The sequence below is a fragment of the Purpureocillium takamizusanense genome, chromosome 6, assembly GCF_022605165.1.
Source record: "Purpureocillium takamizusanense chromosome 6, complete sequence".
Classification (NCBI taxonomy): domain Eukaryota; kingdom Fungi; phylum Ascomycota; class Sordariomycetes; order Hypocreales; family Ophiocordycipitaceae; genus Purpureocillium; species Purpureocillium takamizusanense.
In genome coordinates, this window is record NC_063073.1 from 1406658 (window position 1) to 1427321 (window position 20664).

Genomic DNA, 20664 nt, shown 5'->3' on the forward strand with positions numbered 1-20664 from the left:
GCCTTACATATAAGGACCCAGCATCATTGATATTTGGACGACTGCCGCCTGCGTATGCAAGCTCTCTCCATCACCCACATGCTTGGGGATTTATTCAGCTGCTCACCAGAGTCTCGTGGTCTTCTTCACCAGCTCTCCACGCTCTCGACGACATCGTTCAACCAGACCACAGGCACCCGAGTAGCCAAGCCGCACGACCATCCACCAAGTCAAGTTGGCGTAGTACGTGCCTTATTGCTATTTACTGGACCTGACGAATGCACTGCTGATTATTCCGCAGCGACTTCGACGACATGCATTCTTTCAGGATCGAGGATCCCACCCCGTCCATGATCCTAAAGCGCGTGGAGGCAATCTTGCTTAAGGACCTGGTAGTACTGAGCTTCTGGGACAAGTACAGCAATTCCATGCTCCCTTTCACTCTCGACAATAGCACGTGCACGATCCAGCTCCTCCAGGCCCGTGACCTCGAGATACGAGTCCAGAAGACGGCCACGGGCATTACCTTCCTGATCGACTGCATTCTTCCCAACCCCGTCAAGAACTTCATGGCATACTACACGTACGAGGGCCACAGCTGCTGGGTCTTCCGCGGCGGCGCGCACCTCACTTATCAATTTCTCCGCTTCTTCCAGCCCATGTTTGCCCAGAAAATGATCAAGGCCGCGATGATCCGCGCGGAGCCCATCAGCATCGACTCGTGCGGCTCGGGCTGCTGCGGCATTCCTCTTGGCCTTGGTATGCGCGACTTTGCCGGTCTCGTGGCCAATGTTCAGTGCATCCTGGTTCTCAACGGTGAGTACGAATCTCCGCCTTTCAATTCATGCTGCAAAGCCTTCTCTCCAGTGATATCGTTTTCGTTTTTTTTGCTGACAGTTCTGGGAAAACCAGACGGTGCTGCCGACCTCTTCACTGAGGACGAGACCGCCGCTGGACTTGGAGCTGGCAACGCCTAGCAGTTGAGCAGTGCAATGCATTAGGATGGCGTTTGGTCTACTGTTGACTTCGGGTGCACATAGAGGGACTTGGAAGAGGGGAGAAGAAAAGACGTTTGGCATGGAAACTGTCGGACAATGCGAGTCGTCCCTTTCGTTTGTGGCTAGTCTGGTCGCTCGTGGGGCTTGGTTTTGAGCAGTTGGCCGAGGGACTTGACATCATCTCAGTCATGACACCACACCCCAATTAGGAACTCGAACTGCTACGCAATGGACCTGGGACGTTTGCACAATCTGCATCGAGGAAGAAGTAACAATTCGATCGTGATTTGTAGAAGCCTGCGTTTCCGCTCTATGTAGTTTGCCATTCTTAACCATTACCCCCCACCCCAAAAATCATTGACCAACACCAACCAGGCAGAAAGTATTAACCCAGACTATGCATTATTCTAGTTTGTTTCCCACGCTCGCATCCATCAAGTACATCAAAGTCGTTAGAGGCAGCCGTCCAGTGGACTGCACAGAGAGACTACGCGCGCGGCTTACAGGCCACAGGCGGACAGAGGAGCGCGCGAGGCCGTGGCGTCGATGCGGCCGAGCTGCTCCGCCTGCCCGTTGGTCAGGTCGTTCATGGCGGCGAGGGCGATGTTGAAGCCGGCGCCGGCGTGGTCGATGGCCAGGATGTTGACGCTGCGGCCCTTGTACTCGAGCTTCCAGCAGCTGCCGCACTCGGGCGAGTTCCAGCCGGCGACGACGCCGGCGCCGCCGACGTATGGGAACTTGGGGGCGTTGCCCAGCGTCTGCCACTTGTAGCGGGTCATGAGGCCGTTCTCTCCGTCGGAGCAGGACACATCTTTGAGCGAGCGGCCAGCCGAGTCGTATCCCCTGTCATAAGACACTTGGGGGGGAAGAGTCAGCTGCGAGTTACTGGTCCATCATGGACTTATGGGTATCGAGGGGACCTACCGGTGTCGGCAATTGCGGTGGCGGCGAGAGCCACGACGGTGAGGATCTGGGAGAAGTGCATGATGATGGTGATGTTTGCGTTTTCGATAGGTGGTGAAGTGTGGGATCGGCTATGAGGAGCAAAGATGCAGTTTTGAGGTTCGATTGAAGGAGGCTTGTCTGATTTGGCCTTTCACTCTTCGACGGGGAGGGTCATCGGATTATATACCCCCAAGGCATGAGCATAGATCTGCTCCACGAAGTACGGGGCGGAGGTACGAAGCATAAGACGGCACGCCCACCGGTCGCCTCAATCATTGCTGCCTCACCGCAGGACGTTGCCCGCTGCTCCGTGCGTCTCTGTCGGTAGATGCAAACACTAGAACAGTTGCATACATGGCGTCTGCGCGGAGTCCCGCGAGGTCCCGACCCGGGAGACTACGCCCAACCCGTGAGCAGTACATCAGCCGCATGACGATCATTCGGCGCGCACGTTCGTATCTGTGGCATGTCAGATTGCCAAATGCTTGCAATCCAAGCGTTGTGGTGTCGAGCTAGAAGTCGACGCGAAGCCCTATTATTAGAGTGTCCGTATCGTCGCTCGGTGCAACATGCTGAAGGTAACCGTCACCGGCGTGTTTATGGGTGGGTGGCGTATAGCAGCATTGACAGTATGGCCAGGGTATCCGAATTACGCAGTGCATAGCACAAGGCCAAGTCCCTCCCGCTCGCGTGACCCAATGGACAAGTCGAGCTGTTCGTATTGGATGGGGCCGCGAGGGCTGCATGGTGCACCTGACGGGAGTGAGCGGGCCACGCATCCATCTACGTTTAGACATGATCGGCGAAAAAGAAGGCAGCTTCATGCTGCTATCGTCATTGATCGTGAGCTCGCGGCAAACAAGCATACGAGCATGATGTATGGCATCGTTGGCCAGCCCATACTTTGTAGCTGCGCTCGTATCTGTGGAGGCGACGTTGCAACGGGATCCCGCCGGTATGCAAGCGGGAAACATTAATTATAGTGGGAGCTGTCGGTGCTTCTCCTGCTACACCGGCCGCGGCCCGATGCCGACCGCATTGTTGGTGATGTCGGGGAAATTACGCAACTGTAGAGTAACGCATTGAGGAAGGCGTTTTTGGCATCGTCGCCCTCGATGCTGCCGCCTAGCTTCTAGAAGATGAGAATGTGATCGCATCTGCACTGCCACAGAAACCGAGGTGCCAAGGTTTCCTCCATTGACTTACGTCAGTATAACTAGCACTCGCAATCGAATGACTGCCGTGCTGCACGACGCGATGTGTGGCTCCGCCAAGATCGCTTTCTAGTGGCGGCTCGGCGGCAATTGACAATCAATGGGGCAAGCTTGAGTGAGAAGGCCTGCCGTTGCATTCGTCCAGCCTCACTGCATCGATAATAAAGAGGTGTCTGTCTGTTGGATGCTTTCGCAGACCCCCGTCGCAAGACATCTCGAGAGCTCCATCGCCCTGAAAGCGGAGCAAGTGAGCTGATGCAGTGACGCAGAGCGCTGTGGCTCTCTCCTTGCCGGTTGCATTGGCACGGACGGCCTGGACGTATTACAGTCCTTTCCGACGTGGCTGTGTCAGCGGCGAGTCCGACTCGCGTCGCGCCATTGGCCCCTGTTGGTGGTCGGACTGGCTTTGGAGTTTCGCAGACAAACAAGAGGGAAAGATTGCAGGACATCGAGGGAAGGGGCTTGAAGCCCAGCATCCAGTCAGACCCATTCCCGGCCGGTAATATCTTCTTCTGGGCGGCGATCGGCAATCGTGCCCCCTGAAGCTCTCCTCGTCGCGGCAACGACCTGCTTGCTGCCATGCTGCCGTCGAGTGCTCAGACTCTGGCGAGGGGATTGTGGACTGGGAGGTGCCGTCGGATTGCGTTGTTTGGAGGCCTGAACGAGTCCCCACGTCGTGCGTGCCTGGCTGGCTGTGTGATTCTGTGAAGGATTCTGTCAGTCCATGTGACACCACTCCAACCTCATCCGGGAGCCGAACTGAGTATGGTCGTTGTGCTTCTCCATAGACGAGGGAATTTGCTGCCACCACCGACCGGCCCTTGCAGCCCTGTAGGACGCCACCGAATCCCTCCTAGGCCGAGGTGGAGGCTGCCACGGCGATCGTTGGGAATTTAGCGGCCCCGCAGCCACGCAAGAACGGTTGATTTGGGGTTTGGTAGTGCGGCGTGGCACAGACTGAGGTGGAGAAAAACCGACCCAGATGGCGCTGCTGAAGAACGGCGTCCGGTTGTCGGGGTCGGGGGAGGAAAGAAATCATGGAGTCACCGTCGGGTGCACGTCATGTTGGGCAGTTTTGTTCACCACCTACGGGATGTTCTTTGCCGAGGAGTGCGTGGAGTCGTCTCGATCAAGTTACAAAGTTGCCGGCAAACTAAAACCACTACTTTCTCTGCCGACCTGCCTGCCTTGTCAAAAAAAAAATCGCTCCCGGTTCGCACCTTCCCAGTCAGGCGGGCGAACGAATAGGGGTGCCATGCCATGTCGGGCCAGACCCTCTGCGTAGAGGTACGTTAGTACGTACGTACCTTATTAGTGCCACTGCACCTACAGCAGTGAAAGTACTAAATAATTCGACGGCGGCCGCGCAGCTGAAAAAGCCAGCCAGCTGTATCTCGTCGGAACGGAAGCCACAACTTTGACTTTGAAAGCTCGCGAGCTCACCCTTGTGTCGCCCCAACCTCGGCGCCTCTTCTCTCTCTTTCGGATCCTGTAATGCTTCTCCCGAGCATCAATGGCCGCCGCCGCCGACGATGTGAAGATCCAGCCTCTGTCGGCGTCCTCGACGGCCTATGATCTCGACGACATGGGCGTCTCCTCCACCAAGCCCTTGCGGCCCAACAGCCGCCACTCCTCGGCGTCCTCGCAGCGGGCCGGGCCCAGCTACGCGTACGAGAATTTCCACCGCGGCAAACAGCTGCGACGGATGGGACTGTTCAGCCTCTGTCGCTGGCTCCTCACCGTCGCGCTCGCCATGTCCATCTACGGCGTCATCTGGAGCTACGGGAACAAGGACGCCCTACCGGCCAGAAAGAAGAAGGAGTTCAACACGCTCGTCATTGGCCTTTCCATAGGCCTCAGCCTGAACCTCGCCAGCTCCCTCAAGAGGGACGTGGGCGAGCTGCGATGGTGGCTGCTGAGCCAGCGCGATTACACGCCCCAAGAGGCCGATTTGATCTTGCAGAGCGAGAATCTTAGCCGGCTCATCATGCTGGGCTGGACGTCGCGTCGCCCACTCGTGCATGCCTTTATGCTTTTGTTCCTGGCGCTCAATCTGGCCTCGCAACTTGCCCTTGCCCTACTCGGCATCACCTACAATGTCAACCCGGCCGATAAATTCACAGTCACTCAGCCGGGCATGGTCGGTATCCCAGACATGTCCGACATCCAGGTGCGGCCGGCACTTGCAAATAACACTTCTCGGAATCTTAACGAATCTCAAACTATCAATGCGAGGCGATACACCGCCAATACCTTTGGTGTCGTGTCCCTTTCCCTTCAGTCGGCCCTTATCATCGACCTGCCCAAGCCCGGCAAAATCTACAACCCAGACGACCCCTTACTGTTTTGGGACGAAGACAGGAAAACGTGGTCGTATGTTTTCTATGAAGCGACACCCGACGATGAGCCATTCCAGCCCAACGTTGCCTCGAACCGGTCGATTTCTGTCTACGCTGAGTGCAAGGGTTGGCGTGTAGTGAAGGGCGGTGACGGACTTAACTACACCTTTACTGTCGACTTCGGCAACGGAACCAAGCAAGACTGGGAAACACCGTACATAAACGGCCCAGATCAGACCACGTTCCTCCACGACCCGTCGACACAATCTGGGGACTTCTCGGGTCGCGTCGACGCCTTCGAGGCCTCCAGGACGGAGCCTTGGGCGTATAGCTGCGAAATCACCATTGACCCCGTTGTAAACGCGGTCATCAAGGAACAAGAAGTCGGCGTCAATGTGACGCAGTACGCGGCACCAGCCATTGCCCTCCAGGGATACGGCTCATCGCCGAACGGTCTGACAAACGACACCAAGCCGTTCCAGTGGCAAAGCTACCCGGCCGAGTCGTACTTTGGTGAAGCGTGTTATGGCGCTGCCGACAGAATGGCCCTGCTTGTCGCGAGGTTCGCGATTGGCAGCATCGCCGTCACGGCACAGACCAACCGAAACATCAAGGCCCGTGGCATGGCGCCTCTGAAGGGTATCACTCTCGAGATCACGAATTGGACGTATCTGCACCTCATCCTCGGTCTCACAGTCGGCATACAGCTGCTCATTGCTGTCGTCTCGATTCTCGTTGCCAACCGCGTGCAGGTACGGTGTCACAGCTTCCTCTCCATGGCAGCGCTCATTCGGCCCGCGCTGCAAGACGTCAGTAGCCGGGCGAGCGCGGCAGATGGGCAGGAAGTCGCGTCCATGATGGGCAAGGAGACGCGGCTTCGATATGCTCGGGAACGTGGCGGTGGCTTCCAGATTCGATCAAGCGGGATTTGAGGCATTGGATGATATGATGCATGTCCGTGTACACCACTATGTGATTGACGAAGCGACTGGAGTTTGGAAAAACAAAACAAAATGTACTTGACAGAAGATGCAAGGATATATACCATGGCCCGTGGGTGTAACTCGAATGCCAGTTATCTGGCACTCTCTATGATGTGGCTTGGTGCTGCTCCCGCCCTTGATTTCACGCCGTCTCGCCCCTGTTCAACCCCTAATAAATCACGAAGCGGCGGCACAGTGACGACATGAGCAGGCGGATGGGCTTTGGCAACACTGAACAGTCTCTCGGAAGTGCTCCGGTTTGAGGTGGCCGCTGTCTCGCAGAGTGCTGGCGCACTGGAGGCCTGTCAGACTACAGTAGTATAAACTGTATGATTATCCAATTGACACCAATACCTAGTGTGGGGTCACTTTCGCGGCCCAAGCCGAAAGAGTCAACTGCCGGCATTGGCGGCTACGAATTGCTAGTCTCAACTGTGACAATCGACGATTCGCCGCCTGATAATACCCATTGACCCAGGTCAGCGCTAACAGCTGCGGTGGCAGAGAGCCCGCCTCGTCCAAGACAGCATGAGCCATTGCGAGTGACTACATACCACTGACTACGGAATATAAGCAATGCACGATTCATCGCCACAGACGCGCGGCGGCGGCAGTCCGGCCGAGTCAAAAATTTGGCACCAGTGTATGGAAAACCATGAGGCAAGGCAAGGACGGGGGAAGAGAGAGAGAGGGGGTGAGTCACTCGGCGGTGACTCTTGTTCAAAGCCTCAAATCAAACTCCCGCCCCTCCTCCAGTCCCCCGACGTCTCCATCAAGGGCACACCAGGGGCTAAGCACAGCCACGCTCTCAGAGTTGACGACACCCGCATCCTTTTGGTGGTGAGCGAGAATTTCTTCAGCATGCGTTCCGTTTTAATGATCAATGTGCCGGTGCGAGAAAGGAGACTGTGGCTTTCGGCAATCACTATCGAGCAGCAGCCGTTGTAGATTCTCGGCACGATCCGACGACATACGAACTCGGAACCTCCTCCTCCTCTCTCCCCCCTTATGGCTCGGGCCTCTGTTGCCAGCCTCTCCAGGCTTCTATACGTAGCCTCCACGCTCCTGGTACTATTCTTCGTCTTTGTATCGTTTCTCGTCAACTTCGGCAAGAAGAACCACGACGCGCGCGCCCTCCTGCGGAAGAACGTGCTCCGGTCGGCCGTCCTATGCCTCATCGCGGGCGCGTACGTCGCTGAGGCGGTCCTCGTTGCGCTGCGAGGCGATGCCCTGGCACAGCGCCAGGATCATGCCGTCGCGGCCGTCTACTATGCCCTGGCCTGGACCGCCGTCTGTCTGAGGCGGCGGCTCGTGGTCAGCGAGGTCTTCGGCGTCGCGACGCTCTCCATTGTGTTTGGCGTCCCGGCATGGACTATTGAGACGGTGGTGTCCGGCGGCGACGGCGGCGGCCGGACGAGGGAGCAGTCGACGGTGCTTGTCGTGCAGCTCGCACGGCTGCTCCTCGCTGTTGGCCCCCTCGTGGATTGTCTATCTCGTCGCCCCTGGCGGAAGCAAAAGAGTGTCGGGAGCCCGGAAGAGGAGACCCCCTTTCTCGGCCACGGCACTGATGACCCGTCGTCGTCGTACGGCACGGATCAACAGTCCATTAGCAGCAAGTCCACGTCGGACTCGGGCGCAGCCGGCGACGAAGATGACGAGGAGGAGGATGAGGAAGGCAAGGATATCCGGACCACGCAGCTGCGCAAGAGCGGCAGCTGGACCGTCTACCTCGAAAACTTCAAGGTCTTCCTCCCGTACCTGATCCCCCGGGACGACATCAAGGTCCAGGCATGCCTGCTCGTCTGCGTGCTCTGCCTCATCGGCGACCGCATCTTCAACATCCTCGTCCCCTCGCAGCTCGGCATCGTCGCCGACAAGCTCCTCGACCGACAGCTCCCGTACGCGGACCTGGGCGTGTACCTGGCGCTGACGCTCGTGCACGACAACTCGGGCCTGCAGATGGTGCTCGCGCTGGCCAAGATCCCCGTCGAGCAGTTCTCGTACCGGCGGCTCACCAACGCGGCCTTTGCGCACGTCATGTCGCTGGCCATGGAGTTCCACGCCGACCGCGACTCGGCCGAGGTGATGAAGGCCGTGGAGCAAGGGGGAGCGCTCACCCGCGTGCTCGACACGGCGGTGCTGGAGATGCTGCCCACCGTCGCCGACATGGCCGTCGCCTTTGTGCTGCTGTACGTCAAGTTCAACGCCGCCGTCGCGCTGTGCATGGTCACGGCGTCGCTGCTCTTCCTCGCCGCAGAGGTCGTCACGTCCAGCTGGAACGTCGGCAACAGGCGCCGCGTCACCCGCGCGGAGCGTCGCGAGGCGAGGGTCATGCACCAGGCCGTCCAGGGCTGGGTCACCGTCTCGGCCTTCAACATGTTCTCCCACGAGCGCCGCCGCTTCGGTGCCGCCGTCGACGGGCACCTCCTCGCCAAGAGGGACTGGTCCAGGTGGGACGCGTACATCACGGCCCTCAGCGAGGCCATTATCCCCGTCACCTTCTTCTCCCTGGCGTGCCTCGTCGTCCACGAGGTGCACGCCGGCCGCTCCTCGCCCGGCGACTTCGTCTTCCTCATCCAGTACTGGGACTTCCTCATCTGGCCCATCAAGTTCCTGTCGCACGAGTACCGCTACCTCATGGCCGACCTCATCGACGCCGAGCGCCTGCTCGACCTGCTCACCACGGAGCCCACCGTCGCCGACAAGGCCGGCGCGCCACGCCTCGGCCCCGTCGTCGAGGGCAAGGTCGAGTTCGACCACGTCGACTTTGCCTACGACGACAAGCGCACGGCGATCCACGACGTCAGCATCGTCGCGCGCCCGGGTGAGACGGTCGCGCTGGTGGGCACCACGGGCGCGGGCAAGTCGACGCTCGTCAAGCTCCTGCTGCGGTACTACGACGTAACGGGCGGCGGCGTGCGCATCGACGGCCACGACGTGCGCGACGTGACGCAGGGCTCGCTGCGGGACGTCATCGGCGTCGTGCCGCAGGACCCCCTACTCTTCAACGCGTCCATCATGGAGAACCTGCGGTACGCGCGTCTCTCGGCCACCGACGATGAGGTATACGAGGCGTGCCGCGCGGCGGCCATCCACGACAAGATCCTCTCCTTTACCGACGGGTACGCGACCAAGGTCGGTGAGCAGGGTGTCAAGCTATCCGGCGGCGAGGTGCAGCGCCTGGCTATCGCGCGCGTCTTCCTCAAAGACCCGCCCGTCTTGGTGCTCGACGAAGCCACGAGCGCCGTCGACACGGAGACCGAGGCGGAGATCCAGGCGGCGCTGCGGCGAGTCAGCAGGAGGCGCACGACCTTTGTGGTCGCGCACCGGCTGTCGACGGTGGTGCGCGCGGACCAGATCCTCGTCCTGCACGAGGGCTCCGTCGTGGAAAGGGGCAGGCATCAGGAGCTGCTGGACAAGGGAGGCAAGTATGCGGCCTTGTGGCGGAAGCAGCTCGGCGGCACGGACGAGGACATCCTCGTCGACTTATAGACATTGTGACTTTTTGTTATTGTTTTTAGAATCATTCTAGCAGGCGCTCGCTATTGATACATGATGTTTTAACCATTTCTTGCACCGAGACCTGTGCAAACTGGCGTTCCGGTCGACGTGTAGGCTTCGCCGGAACCTGCCATCGTCATCGTACTCTCTAGGAGGTGTTGACCTTGGATGTTCCGAAATACTCCAACCATTGCTTCAGGTCGTCTCCCAGCTGGTTGATGACCGTCCCATCAACCACGTCCTGCCAGGCCAGCTCGACGCTGAGCTCGCCTCCTTTGACCGAGACAGCGCTGATATGCACCGCCGTGCCCGTCGCCTCGGCACTCATGGTAAAAGTGCAAGATTCGACGCTCCAGTGTGCCCCGCAGTCCGTCTTCGCGCTCGGCGCGTGCCCGTCGATGACGCCAATGTTACTCACCCCCCACGACCCGGCCCGGGGCTTCGACGCCTGAGCCCGCATCGTCGCGCGCCAGTCGGACGCGTACTTGAGAAGCCCGAGCATGTTGTTGCGATTGCCCAGCGCGAGGGCCGCCTCGATCTCTCGGCGCGTTCGTTGCGCCGCTGCCCAAACGACGGGGGCGAGAGCCTCCATCCACAATTGATCGTAACCGCCCGCATCATCCGGAGGAGGTGCTGCGTCGAGCTGGCGACGCACATCGCTCACAAGGCGTTTGTCGAACCGGTGGAATATGGTGGAGAGGATGTTGCAGGCCGTCCGGCTTGGATCATACCACGGGTAGCCGTCGGGAGCCTTTGGTGTGCTCCTGCGCATGTCAATGGCCGTGCCAGATTCGAAGCCGGGCGCCGTCGCGACATCGAGCTGTCTGGCAAATGAAAGCAGCGCGATGCCATGCAGGAGGCCCGTGAGCGTCGTCTTGTTTGCCCTGCAGAGGCGTAGGATATTGCACAAAGACCCGCTTCCGACGGTAACGACCCGGAGATTTGTCTTGTATGGCTTCAGTTGTATGGGCGCCCACTTCGCGAGCAGGCCCTCTCGCGCGGCAAAGAAGTTGGGCCTGAACGCCTTCCAGAGGGCACCAACAAAGAAGTAGATGCTGATGGGGTACGCAGTGACAGTCTCAGGTGCTGGCGGGAACCGTGCCGCCGTGTCAACAAGGTGGAGGACGCGGCGATCAAGGTTTGGTACCGGCTCCTGGGGGTCCTGAGAGTTGAGATGGTGGAGGAGGGTTTCGTGAAAGATCTTGCCGCTCATGCCATCCACGACGATGTGGTTGTAGAGGAAGACGACTTCAAGCACCGCTGAATCGCCCCCTGGGTGAGGTTGTAATACCACAACCCTCCATCCCGGGCGAGTTGCTCCATCAGGATAGTTGCGGCTGATTCTTGCTTCTAGAGTAGAACGCAGCGCCCCGTGCAGGTCGTCTGATGCATCCAGGGTCACCCAATCCACATGGTTCGCGAAATCAACGGCATCAAGCTCGACAAAAGATGGTTTCCGCGAATCCTCGTTGATGATGCCGCACTGCAACAAGGGGTGGTCCAGCACGGTTTGCGCGAGTGCCGCCTCGAGCGCCAGTCGCAGCTCGGCGTCTGCATCTTGGCTCCGGAGATGCGGCGGCACGGCGTAGCGGCATGAAATGACAGCGCCGACGTACTGGCCCAGGAGATGGACGGCAGCCTGATACAGCTCGCTGGTAGGAGTTGGTCAGCTTCAGCAAGTGCTCGCAGTTATCCTCGCGTCGACATACCTGCAGGACAGGTTGCGAATGACTCTTGGTGTGGCCTCAGCCTTGGCCAAGCTCAGAGAAGTTGCTACCGCCATGATGATGACGAGACGCAAGAGGGATGGACGAAAGGCGGACTATCGCTGAGACGCGAAGCGCACAGTTGGAGACGAAGCCCTGCCATGCCATGGAATTTTTATGAAGTGACGCCCCGACAGCCGTACGCCCGCCGTTGTCATATATCGCACCGTGGGCGTCTCACCCCCCAGCCAGAAGGGAGGCAAGCACGACATCGCGGCAGGGATTGATTTGGCTCGTGAATGCGTTGCGGTGCCGCACCGCAGACTCGACAACGCATTGTTGTGTTACCAAAGTTCAGCCATGCAGCCCACGAAACCACTCCCAGTGGCTCACGTTAGGGTGGCGCTCAGCCCCTTTGTCGTCAAGGCGCGCCACTCATCCCGCTGGCTAACACTCCATCGTCAACGACTCGCGAGTGAGTGCCGGGGCTGCTGAAGGGCGAGGGCCCCCAAACCGCGGCTCCGGGTCGATTCTGGCGAGAGCCTTGTTTCCACAAGTTGCCGACGTGGGCGCGAATCACGCGCCTGCACCAACACCAACGGAGATTACTGAGATGAGCGCAACTGGGCATCCCGCGACGCATCTCACTGCCGATGTACGGATAGGGCGGTCGCTGGGCCGGGTGCATGGGCCTATTTGCAGTCCGGGCGTGCTTCAAACTTTCATGTCAGGGACGTCAACGTCCATGCATGCGGGCAAATGGCGCATAATGACATTCTGCGCGCCGTTGATTCCTGGTCCATCGGTCTGGCTCTATTTGTGTGTACAGCCACAAATGCAGCCACTCTTAGGGCACGAAGCAGATACGTGGATGCTTGCGAAAGTGTTGCGAGTCCGTGACAGCGTGCTTCGTACGAAGAAGGCATCTCGCGCTCACAACGTCGCCCCGGTGGCCCGTGAACAACCCACGAGCTACGCCGCGGAGCAGCACGGTGAATGCCGAATTTGCCGAGCTTTCTTTGCATTGACGGTCCTTGCTTGGCTCATCGGCAAGACCGGGCTCATCGGCAAGACCGGACTTTACGCCAGGATGCAGCTGAGGCAAGACAATATATCGTGCATGTTCGACAACGCAGCGCAACGTCAAGTACGCCTGTGTGGCTCTAGGTTGGAGCGGTAGAGTTGAGACATTCCACCGCGACAGGTAGAAGCTTCGGTCTCGAGCAGCAGTCGTCTCTCATCCGGGGTCGAACGAGGGCATGCAAGTCCAACGAGAAACTTTCCACGCCTGAGAACAGGTCCGAGTCAGTCCTCTAAACTCGCGTCGAATTTGCACTTGCAATTCATCAAGCGAAGCGAGGGTACGAGATGCGTCACCAGATGACGCCAGCACATTGCGACGGTATTCTGCGCGTCCGCCCGGATTGCTGGGCTCGTTGCCATGTGGAGAGCCGCGGGCAAACGAGAGCAATCGCTAGAGGCCTGCCCGGCTAGCGGGGCGGCCGTCCATTTATATCAAAATATTCCATTGCAATGGTTCGTGCCATCCGCGTGTCCTTTACGCCCTTGGATCGTGACGCAGAGGGCGCACACCCCGGTAAATCGGACGCGGCAGTCGGAACCCGCTCTGTGGCGTCTGTGCGGGCTCTTCGCATTGGACGTCTGAACGCCCAAGACCTCGGCCAAGACGGGTGCGCGGCAGCTGAGATGCGCCCGTGGCGGGAATAAGATCTGGGCGCGCAGGGCGGCGCACGACGACAGGTGTGTCGCGTGCCTGGCGAGGTTGAACGTGGTCCGGGCGACAGTCGGGATGGTTTGATATTTTTGTGAAGGGAGGTTTTGCTGCCGCCTTTTGGCTGATGTCGCGGCCGATCGTCGCAGTACCAAACTTAGTAGGTACGTACTACGGGCCGCTGCTCCTTCCCCGCTGGGGGTGCAACAGCGGGGGGAGAAAGACCGGGGGGACTCGGACTGACGGCAAGCGCACAGGTCGCATCGCACCTTCCGCGGCCCGGCTGGCAAAAAAACAGGCCGCGCTGGCTACTGGGGCGTCAGATTGGCAGCGCTAAGAACTTCGCGCACTTCTTGTTGGCCTTCGCCTTCTGCCGCGGACAACCTTGACATTAAGCTTGACCGGAACCGGCAGACAAACTGTGGCTGCCCTCACGCCAAAGGCAGTTGATCCGAGATTTTCCATCCATCCACGCAGGACGTCCCTCGATCGGTGCGCGCCCGCCAGCTCCCGCTCGCCGCGCCACCTTCCCTTGTCCGTTCCGGCCTGCGGTGATGAGGCAGGGCACGAAGAGGCGTCATCTTCCTGTGCTCGGGGACCACGAGAGGGCACGGATCAAGTTACATGTCGCAATTCCTGGGGAACGCGCCTTGGCAAGCAGCAGCGCTTCTCCGCAATGTTGGGGTGAACCGAGCGTGTTCAACAGACATCGCAGACTGGGGAACGACTGGAGCCGGTCTTTCCCGTCAGCCAAGCCTCTTGTGACGCCAATGCGCCAGTAAAAGAGTAGGTAAAACGAGCGTGGCATCCTGGGGAAGACAATCCGACTGTGGGGAGAGAAAGGGACCCGGACGCCTTGACCAAGATTCCCTGGAACGAGGGCGGCCAGCCGTCATCACGAAACGTCCAAAGAGGCGGAGTGACAAGGCCAGCTAGCGGGGAGCGAACAAAAACAAGACAAATCGAATCCACGGGCGGGAGCCAATCCAGCGCCGGCAGGTGGAATCAAGCCCGCGAGGATCACCAAGCCTCGTCTCCTCCCAACGCACTGTTCACCTCAAAAGCGCAGCATCGCCGGTGTGTGAGGGCTCCGCTCCACCCAGAAGGCCCTTTCTAGAACCATTCCGCGCCCCGTCCGCGCGCGCTTGTTGATGAGCCTGCAGGCTGGGCGCGACCCTTGTTGCTTTCCCGCTGCGGCCTGTGCGGAACAGAAATGCGGGTTTGGAGCGAGTCGTGTCAGCCATGCCCTCCAAGCCCTCGTCGCCGCCTGCTGCCTGACGCGCGTGTGGGCATGAATTTCATGTTGGCTGCGATCATCCTTGTCTACTTTTTGCATCCCTCTCCACTCCCTCTCAGGGCTCGCGTTCGACAAGAGGACCTGACTGATGAAGATCGTTTCCGGCCAGGACAAATGCTATATATTGCGCCTGGACCAGCGAGCACGGTGCTCGGGAGAACTCTGCCGCGACATGAGGAAATCTGACAACCGTCCGCTCCACGGAGGCGTCTACTACTGCAAGACATGCAACGGGATGGTGCTCGCCTGGGGCGGGCCACGCTTCTCAGAGAGGTGGCCCGTGGCCGGGGTGCGATGTGATGGATGCAGCCGAGGGTCAGCCGCGCCTCCAAGAAGGCGAGGGAACGGGACCATTGCCAGGCCAGAGAGTCGCCTGCCCCGCGCTCCCGTTCAACTCTCGTCGTATCCGTCTCATGATCTCATCCATCAGCGTCCGGGGCACTGACCAGGGGCATGGACCATCCCTGCCTCCCCGTGAGCAACAGCTCAGACCACGTCGCAATCCGCCCTGGGCCTGGACTCCGTGCTCACTGCAACGTGCCACCCTTTTACGCTTCCCTTGCTCGGAACGCGAGCCGACATACTATGTCTCTACTATCTTTGGACTTGACTCTCATAGACTGTGCGTAATGAGTCGACTTGCCTCCACCTTTGTCTTTGGCCGGCCGCAAGGGCAATGCCATGCAAGCCTAGAAGGGGGACCACGGTCAGCACACCACCTCGGCGGATCCTTCACCGATAAGCCTCGAATTCCACCAAGCCACTGACACCCGCCAAGCAGGGCACAATCTGGCGAAGAAGGAACCGTATCTCCTTCCCTGCCAGCTTCCCCACAGATGGCGTCCAATTGCCGCTGGCGTCGTTTGAGGTGTTGAGCCCACAGTCGTTCTCGTCGTGACTGGGGGGGACCACAACTCGCTTGTTTTCCGTCTCCGCCCCCCTGGTCAGTCACGTTGGACCTATGAGGCGTCGTGGTGAGGCAATCAGGCTCCCCCCAAGTGTGTGCTGTTTGGCCGGACTGCAGCCTGCAACGAAACAGCCACAGAGAAGTGATTGATTGATGTTGCGGCGCGGCCTTGGCCCGTGCTATGCGGCGTCCCCGATCCCCGCCCTCTCTATCGCGCCCCTGGCGCGATGGCCCAGAAGGAAAAGAAGAAGGGCAAGGCCTGGGATGGCGGCCCCCACGGGGCGTTCTTCCTAGTGTGCCACACACTGGGTCGCCTTTTTCGTCCCAAAGGAGGCTGGCTGCCCGGGCAAGCACCGCAAAGGGCTGCCACCCCCCAGCTCGTTGAGCGAGCATGAACGGGGAGGGCCAACTCCTGCTGGCAAGGCAGAAGTATATAGCATCGACGATCCGCTCGTGAAACCATCCGGGCGAGAGAGAACTTGACCATCTCCAGCCAGCGCTCAACAGACTCTCCTGTCAGTGCCACCGTCTCAGCCAAATTCGGCGGTTGAATAATCACTGGTCTGAGAGCCCATCAGCCGCGCCAGTCATTACGTCGGCTTCGTCTCCTCTGTGGTCGCTTCGCCGCCGACTGAAAAGGAGCGCCCTGTACGCGACGTGCTCTCTTCTGCAACCGGGATCCAACGCTGCCGTTGACTCGCGGGAAACACAAAGGGGGCCGAGAGAGAGAGTCTTGTTGAGACACTTGTACGAAGCAGGCTCGAGAGCTCCCTGTTGCAACAACACCAACAACAAAGATGGATTCGGAGGGCATCCACGCCCGCCACGTGCCCCGGGGGTCCGACCCTGAGAAGGGCGGCTCCGTGAGCGGCAAGGACGCCTACGAGCATGTCGACATCCGCGGCATGGAGACGTCGCCCGAGACGTCGCTGCACCGCGGCCTCAAGGCGCGCCACATCACCATGATTGCCATTGGCGGCGCTCTCGGCACGGGTCTCATCATCGGCACCGGCAAGGCACTCGCGCAGGCTGGCCCCGGCTCGCTCTTCATCTCGTATACCTTTGTTGGTATGCTCGTCTTCATGATCATGGCTGGCCTCGGCGAGATGGCCGCCTGGCTGCCCATGTCCTCTGGCTTCACCGGTTATGCCACGCGCTACTGCCACCCGTCCCTCGGTTTTGCTCTTGGCTGGACGTAAGTTTTTTTTCCCCTCTCGCCTTGTCGGATGCTGCGGCAGCTCGAAACGCAGAGATGAAGAGCAAAGAAGACTAACGAAGAACCTCCCAGTTACTGGCTCAAGTACATCATCGTCACGCCCAACCAGCTTACCGCCGCCTCGCTCGTCCTCCAGTACTGGGTCCCGCGCGAAAAGGTCAACCCGGGCGTGTGGGTGGCCATCCTGCTTGTCGTCATCTTCTGCATCAACTACCTCGGCGGCATCAAGTTCTTTGGCGAGTTTGAATTCTGGCTCTCGTCGTTCAAGGTGATTGTCGTCGTTGGCATCATCCTCTTCTCCCTCATCATCGCCGCCGGGGGCGGCCCCAACCACGACGCCCCGGGATTCCGCTACTGGAGCGACCCCGGCGCCTTTGCTCCTCTCTACGGCACGGGCTCGTTGGCCAAGTTTGTCGGCTTCTGGTCCGTCATGGTCAATGCCACATTCGCCTACCTCGGTACCGAGCTGGTCGGTGTCACGGCCGCCGAGGCGCAGAACCCGCGCCGCAGCATCCCCAAGGCCATCAAGCTCACCTTCTTCCGCATCCTCTTCTTCTACTGCCTCAGCGTCCTGCTCGTCGGCATGATCGTCCCCTACAACTCCAAGGAGCTCGCCTTTGCCAACAAGAAGGACGCCTCGGCCAACGCCAGCCCCTTTGTCGTCGCTGCCGTCCTCGCGGGCATCAAGGTGCTGCCGCACATCATCAACGCCTGTATCCTCATCTTCGTCTTCTCCGCCGCCAACTCGGACCTGTACATTGCCAGCCGTACGCTCTACGGCCTGGCCAGTGACCGCTCCGCTCCCGCCATCTTCCGTCGCACGGACCGTCGCGGCGTGCCGTACCCGGCGCTCTTCGTCTGCACGGGCTTCGCCTGCCTGGCCTTCATGGTTGTGTCGGACGACTCCAAGAAGATCTTCTCCTACTTTGTCAACCTGACCACCATCTTCGGCATCCTGTCGTGGATCTCGCTGCTCGTCACCTACATCCACTTCCTCAAGGCGCGCCGGGCGCAAAACATCCCCAACAGCGCCATGCCGTACGTGGCGCCGCAGGGCCTCATCGGCACTTACATCGCCCTCTTCTTCTGCTGCCTCATCGCCCTGACCAAGAACTTCAACGTCTTCGTGCACCATGACGGCCTGACCTTTGACTACAAGGAGTTCATCACGGGCTACCTCGGCATCCCCATCTACCTCATCCTCATCTTTGGCCACATGCTCGCCACCAAGAGCCGCGCCGTCAAGGCCCACGAGGCCGACTTCTACACGGGCAAGGAAATCATCGACAACGAGGAGGCCAGCTTCCTGGAGCACAAGGCGGAGAAGGACGCGAACGCTACGGGCTGGGCCAAGTTTTACAACCGGTACGTTTCGTGGCTGTTCTAGAGGAGAGAAGTCGGGGGATTGGATGTGCGTGCGGTGCGGAATTTCGCCGCCCGCATTACGGTACCTATGATGGAGTTATGAAGTACATATGTCAAATGAATAAGACACCACCTGGAACTACTCGCGCGTCCCTAGCGAATCATTCATTACTCGTACGCGGCGCGGATGCCCTTGTCGCATTAAGAAAGAAAGCCAAAAAACTCTAGATACGACTGGCGTGGTCGCGATTCGCGACCCCTCTGCCAAGAGTGCGCTTTCTCCACGGCTCACCCACCGCGGTGATACGTATCGCCAAACACTCCCTACTCCATGGTATTACGCGACAGCATTCATAACACTTCCCCAAGGCATCAACCTTTGCAGCATGAACAGTAGATTGAGATGCAGTCTCTCTCGCATAGCGCGAACGCACGCACGCACATACATACATACATACATACATACATGCCCTGCCCTGCCCTGCCCTGCCTTTGTCTTCATTCGTGCTCTTTCATGCCCGCCCTAGCGCCTTCCGAGAGAGAGAGAGAGAGAGAGAGGGGCCCCGGCTGCCCGCGGCCCAACCCAAGTCCTACTAACGTTAGTTAGTATTCGTACATACGTGCCACTGCGCCGCCCCCGCCCCTCTCGTCCTCCTATATCCTGCTGCTGAGCCGAGGTGGAGATCAGAGCGATTTGCCGCCCATGCTTATCTTGACAATCGAGCGGGCACTACCTTGCCTACTGTAGTACTAACAGAAAGCGGCCGCGAGAAGGCAGACGACAACACCTGGCGCCGCCGCCCCGCTAATAAATAACACGCCTTCGTGACTCCGCAAATAGTGGATCGCGGCGGGTGCGAGCAGAGTCGCAAGAGGGGAAAAGAGGAGTGTGAGAAAAAAAAAATTGGACGAAACTGGCGATAAGGCACGAGACGTGGATATTCCCTAGAAACAGAGACATGGGACAGCAGCAGCAGCAGCAGCAGAAATCTGCTACGTACACTGCGGAGAAGCAATCAAACGAATAGCAAGGTCGCTTTGCGAGATAATCTTTTTGCTTGTCGTCACAATTAGTCTAGCTTGTCTAATCGTCTATGCGTGAAAAACACCCCCGCTTCTTCGCAGCGTCGCGGAGCAAGGCAGATGATGCTGCTGCTGCTGCTGCTCTTGCTGGCCGTCGGGGTATCTAATGCGTCTCCCGTATCCCCCGCTGCCGAAAAAAAACAGCACCGCCCGTTTGTTTTTGTATGCCCCAAGCGCCTCGCCTATGCAAATGCTCGAATATAAGAAAAAAGTTGCCCAAAATATGAGGAATTCAGCGCTTCTTTCAACGCCAAACACAAGTTTGAAAGAAAAATCCCCGCCTGTTGTACACGGTGTGGAGATGAATGTACTGCGTGCAATGATGCTCTCGTCGTGTACCTCGTTCCAGCAGGCATGAAAGCGAGCCTGTGTCGGTGGTTGGTGGTGGTGGTGGTGGCGGTGGGTGGAGCCTCGGATAAGGAGGGAAGTGTGCGATTACAGCGCAGCGGCCATGCGCTGCCTCTCCTTCTCCTCGGCAAAGACCTGGCGGCTCATCTCGAGGACGCGCTCGAAGCCCTCGCGGCCCTTGATGGCGTTCTCGCGGAAGCGGTTGACGAGGGAGTCCTCGATGCTGTTCTTGATGCGCTGCCAGCCGCCGCACAGGGCCGTGATGCGCGCGCTCTGGGCGAACTGCGTCTGGTGCTCGCCGAGCGGCCGGTAGACCACCTCCTCCTGGACGTTGACGAGGTTGCTCCACGTCAGGTTCTGGCTGACCATGGTGACGGTGCGCGCGGCGGGGTCGACGTACGACGCCTCGTAGACGTGGCTGACCTCCATGGTCGTGCCCATGATGGTCTTGAGCCACTCGGGCGCCGACTGCTTGCATGTGATGAGGCGCTCCGTCCGCAGGATGCCCGTCGAGGGGTCGACGCTGCGGGAGAGGGTGTCGACGGCGATGACGTGCTCCGACTTGTTGTTCCAGGGGCCATACTTGCGCCAGTTGGCCGTCGAGACCTCCTCCCACGAGTAGTTGTAGGTGACGCTGTTGGAAAAGACCTTCATCTTGGGCGACGAGTGTGGTCCAGGTGTGTGTGTGTGTGTGTGTTGAGTGTATGTATATGTGTGTGTTTGGTTTTATTGCTCGTTCGAAATCTCGGGCCGAGCTGGCGTGTGACTCTTGCGCAAACGCGTTTCGTGATTGTGCCGGTTCAAAGAGGGGTCGGTTCAATCTACTGCGACATCGACGTGTCGAAAAGAGTCAAAGATCTATAAAACACACAGCTCGCTCGGAACAAAGACAAAAAATGTCGCTGAGTGTATCAAGCCGATGGTCGACGACGGGGAGTCTGGAGAGAGATGTGGAACCAGGGATAGCAAGCTCCGCGCGGCGGCGATTGTGGACGTGAGGTTTTTAAAAGGAGGGCACACCAGGGCGCTGCCATGTGAGAGGCTCGGGGTG

At 59.2% G+C, this 20664-nt stretch overlaps 8 protein-coding genes across 8 annotated transcripts; 5 read left to right on the plus strand and 3 right to left on the minus strand.

Moving 5' to 3' along the window:
- Positions 1-293: 293 nt before the first annotated feature.
- Positions 294-1211, plus strand: JDV02_006904 (uncharacterized protein; the record flags this gene model as incomplete). Its single annotated transcript, XM_047988341.1, has 2 exons — positions 294-795; positions 892-1211. The coding sequence occupies 2 exons, from the start codon at positions 294-296 to the stop codon at positions 954-956; spliced, it is 567 nt and encodes a 188-aa protein (XP_047844336.1). The 3' UTR covers positions 957-1211.
- Positions 1212-1477: 266 nt separating this feature from the next.
- JDV02_006905 (uncharacterized protein) lies at positions 1478-1962 on the minus strand (the record flags this gene model as incomplete). The annotated part of the gene is made up of 2 exons (XM_047988342.1): positions 1478-1833; positions 1902-1962. The coding sequence occupies 2 exons, from the start codon at positions 1960-1962 to the stop codon at positions 1478-1480; spliced, it is 417 nt and encodes a 138-aa protein (XP_047844337.1).
- Positions 1963-4100: 2138 nt separating this feature from the next.
- On the plus strand, positions 4101-6554 carry JDV02_006906 (uncharacterized protein). Its single transcript, XM_047988343.1, has 2 exons — positions 4101-4423; positions 4507-6554. Exon 2 carries the CDS (start codon positions 4650-4652, stop codon positions 6405-6407), a length of 1758 nt encoding a protein of 585 aa, XP_047844338.1. The 5' UTR covers positions 4101-4423; positions 4507-4649; the 3' UTR covers positions 6408-6554.
- Positions 6555-7034: 480 nt separating this feature from the next.
- On the plus strand, positions 7035-7406 carry JDV02_006907 (uncharacterized protein; the record flags this gene model as incomplete). Its single annotated transcript, XM_047988344.1, has 1 exon — positions 7035-7406. One exon carries the CDS (start codon positions 7035-7037, stop codon positions 7404-7406), a length of 372 nt encoding a protein of 123 aa, XP_047844339.1.
- A 60-nt stretch (positions 7407-7466) lies between these two features.
- On the plus strand, positions 7467-9950 carry JDV02_006908 (uncharacterized protein; the record flags this gene model as incomplete). The annotated part of the gene is made up of 1 exon (XM_047988345.1): positions 7467-9950. The coding sequence occupies one exon, from the start codon at positions 7467-7469 to the stop codon at positions 9948-9950; it is 2484 nt and encodes an 827-aa protein (XP_047844340.1).
- ATF1_1 (Alcohol acetyltransferase) lies at positions 9860-12118 on the minus strand. Its single transcript, XM_047988346.1, has 2 exons — positions 11669-12118; positions 9860-11611 (listed from the first exon to the last, which is right to left on the minus strand). Exons 1-2 carry the CDS (start codon positions 11740-11742, stop codon positions 10108-10110), a joined length of 1578 nt encoding a protein of 525 aa, XP_047844341.1. The 5' UTR covers positions 11743-12118; the 3' UTR covers positions 9860-10107.
- A 3850-nt stretch (positions 12119-15968) lies between these two features.
- Positions 15969-18318, plus strand: DIP5 (amino acid transporter). The gene is made up of 2 exons (XM_047988347.1): positions 15969-16796; positions 16890-18318. Exons 1-2 carry the CDS (start codon positions 16399-16401, stop codon positions 18202-18204), a joined length of 1713 nt encoding a protein of 570 aa, XP_047844342.1. The 5' UTR covers positions 15969-16398; the 3' UTR covers positions 18205-18318.
- Positions 18319-19700: 1382 nt separating this feature from the next.
- On the minus strand, positions 19701-20267 carry UPS2 (Phospholipid metabolism protein; the record flags this gene model as incomplete). Its single annotated transcript, XM_047988348.1, has 1 exon — positions 19701-20267. One exon carries the CDS (start codon positions 20265-20267, stop codon positions 19701-19703), a length of 567 nt encoding a protein of 188 aa, XP_047844343.1.
- Positions 20268-20664: the final 397 nt, after the last annotated feature.